The sequence below is a fragment of the Pygoscelis adeliae genome, unplaced genomic scaffold, assembly GCF_000699105.1.
Source record: "Pygoscelis adeliae isolate BGI_AS28 unplaced genomic scaffold, ASM69910v1 Scaffold815, whole genome shotgun sequence".
In the NCBI taxonomy this organism is placed as follows: domain Eukaryota; kingdom Metazoa; phylum Chordata; class Aves; order Sphenisciformes; family Spheniscidae; genus Pygoscelis; species Pygoscelis adeliae.
In genome coordinates this window covers 46,225-48,568 of record NW_008824802.1, presented here as the reverse complement: position 1 = coordinate 48,568, position 2,344 = coordinate 46,225, and the positions used below count along the sequence as shown (strand labels likewise).

At 62.9% G+C, this 2,344-nt stretch overlaps 1 protein-coding gene across 1 annotated transcript in view; it reads right to left on the bottom strand.

Moving 5' to 3' along the window:
* Nucleotides 1–10: 10 nt before the first annotated feature.
* The window catches only part of SESN2 (sestrin 2), a 19,453-nt gene continuing 17,119 nt past the window's right edge, over nucleotides 11–2,344 (bottom strand). Inside the window, exons 2-6 of the mRNA XM_009323978.1 lie at nucleotides 2,078–2,228; nucleotides 1,792–1,907; nucleotides 1,168–1,358; nucleotides 796–940; nucleotides 11–712 (exon numbers count right to left, since the gene is read on the bottom strand). Of these exons, the coding sequence (XP_009322253.1) occupies nucleotides 626–712; nucleotides 796–940; nucleotides 1,168–1,358; nucleotides 1,792–1,907; nucleotides 2,078–2,228 (690 nt within the window). The 3' untranslated portion in view covers nucleotides 11–625. The remainder of the gene's footprint in view (nucleotides 713–795; nucleotides 941–1,167; nucleotides 1,359–1,791; nucleotides 1,908–2,077; nucleotides 2,229–2,344) is intronic.

The following is a 2,344-nucleotide window of genomic DNA, read 5'->3' as shown; positions in this document are numbered from 1 at the left end:
GCCGTTCGGACCCTGACGTGGGGGAACTCAGCTCGGAGACGAGTGGCACCGGGGGCTGCCCGACTGGGCGACGGGATGGCCGGATCCTTCCCACCACTCCTGCAGTGCCTTCCTTGGGTGCGAGCCAGAGAGGTGGGGAGGGGGTGCTAGGGCAGCATGCCCACCAGCAGCTGCATGTCTTCCAGCCCGACAAGACCCCGAGAAGCAGGGGTAAAGCCCGCGATACCCTCTGGCGATCTCTGCAACGAGGACAGTCCTCCACGGCGGCAGTCTTGGTGCCAGGACACGGCACAGGGGTGTAACACCAGCGCTGCATGGCGAAGGCAGCGCCCGCAGGCACCCTGGTTTGGCTCCGTTCGGGCTCACCCCAAGAAAGGCACAGAGCAGTCAAGCACCCCCAGCTCTGCCAAGCCCAGGGCAGCACTCCGGGGTCTTCTCGGCACTGACAGCTTCTTGGGGATCCCCTCTTCTGGGATGAGGGGCAGGGAAGCCCCCCCTTTCCTTCCACAGCTCCAGGCCCCTTAAGGGGGGAGACAATATTCCAGCAAAGTCTTTAGGGTACCAGCTCCCCCCTGGCCCTTCCCCCAAACCTGGGGCAGGAGGAGGAGGAGGGAGCAGAGGCCGGTCAGGTCATGTAGCGGGTGACAGCTCTCAGGGCATAGAGCAGAGCCGCCTGCATCCGAGCCTCCAGCAAGAGCAGGTTGATGTGCACCTACGCAGGGAGAGCGGGGTCAGTGCATGGGGGGCTCAGCACCCCCCCACGCCCTGCCAGGAGGGGAAGGGATGGGGCAGTACCTTCTCTGAGTGCTTGAAGTGTCTCCAGAACTGCGTATACACCCGCTTGGTCGTCTTCTCCGGGTAGCAAGCCACTGTCTTGATGTAGATCTTCAAGCTGCGCTCCAGGAGCTGGTTCACCTCCCCATAGTCGTAGTCATCGTAGCTGGGGGAGAGAGGAGGGCGCGTTACGCCAGGCACAACCCCTGCCCAATTCGCACATCCCAGGGTCTTTCCAGACCTAAGCTGTGCCCCCCAACAGCATCGCTTTGCCTTAGCCTAAGCAGCAGCAACAGTCTCACCAAGACCGAGTCACAGGCTCCCAAGGCTGGACCCGCTCCCGGGCTCTACCCAAGGCGGAGAACAGGCTCCGGCCACGGCTCGGGGACCTACCGGATGCCGAAGACGCAGTGGACGTAGTTCCAGATGGCCCTGCGCAGCATGGACGTGTCCACGCCGCAGTGCATGGCGATGGTGTTGTACGTCAGGTTGTAGACAACCTGGAACTTCTCATCCAGGAGCTGCCCCACGTCGGGGTAGAGGCGGTTGATCAGCGAGTAGCCGTGGTCCTCCCAGGTGTAATCCTGCCAGAGAAAGGATGCTGGGGTAGGGGCTCAACAGGGAAACGTGGGGTCCCTTCAAAGCCAGTGACACAAGCTGGGGTCTCCCCCCCGCCATGCTGATCCCCCCCCAACTATTAGAATCATAGAATCCTAGAATCATTAAGGTTGGAAGAGACCTCCAAGATCATCGAGTCCAACCGTCAACCCAACACCACCATGCCCAAACCGCCACCCCACCACCACCATGCCCACTAACCCATGTCCGCAAGCGATTAGCAACTGGTTGCACTGCTCAGACAGCTCCAGCCTGGTCCCAGCCCTTCGCCCTCTGCACCCACGCTGTCCACGACCCTGGAACAGCCCCGCTTGTCCCCCCGCCAAGACAAGCAGGACCTGCCACCCAGCACCCTGCCACCCCTTCCCCTCCGGCTGGCACGGGACCGCGAGCACCCACCTGCGCACGGAAAGTTGGGGGCGCCTGCTCGCCCCTCCGTGTGAAGTCCTTGTACCCGAACTCGGGGTCCTCCACGAAGCAGAGGACGTTGGACTGCAGGGAGTGATCCGCAATATCTACAAGGCACCACCGCAGCAGCCATGAGCGACGCGGCGTGACCCCGGACAGAGCCAGCCCTGCAGCTGGGGTCCTGATCTTGCTCCTCCCTGGGCAGATGCTGGCTCCTTCTCCCCCTCCCCTGTGACTTCCCTGGCCCACAGTCAGCTGCACCCCTGCACCTCCTCACCCGAGGGAGCGACCAGCAAACTCTCCGTCTTCTCCAGCTCAAAGCGCGTTGCCATCTCCTCCTGCGTGACACCCTCCTCCTCCAGCTGGCTTTCCTGCAGCAGCTTCATCCTCTCCATCAGCACCTCCACCTCCCGCATGGCATCTTTGCCCTGGCGAAGCAGAGGCCAGAGTCAACCCTGCCCTAGGTCGAGCAAGGTTGCAGAGGGGTTGCAAGCCCAGAGCAGCACGGAGCCGCTCTCAGCCCTGCTGTCACTTGCAGACGCCC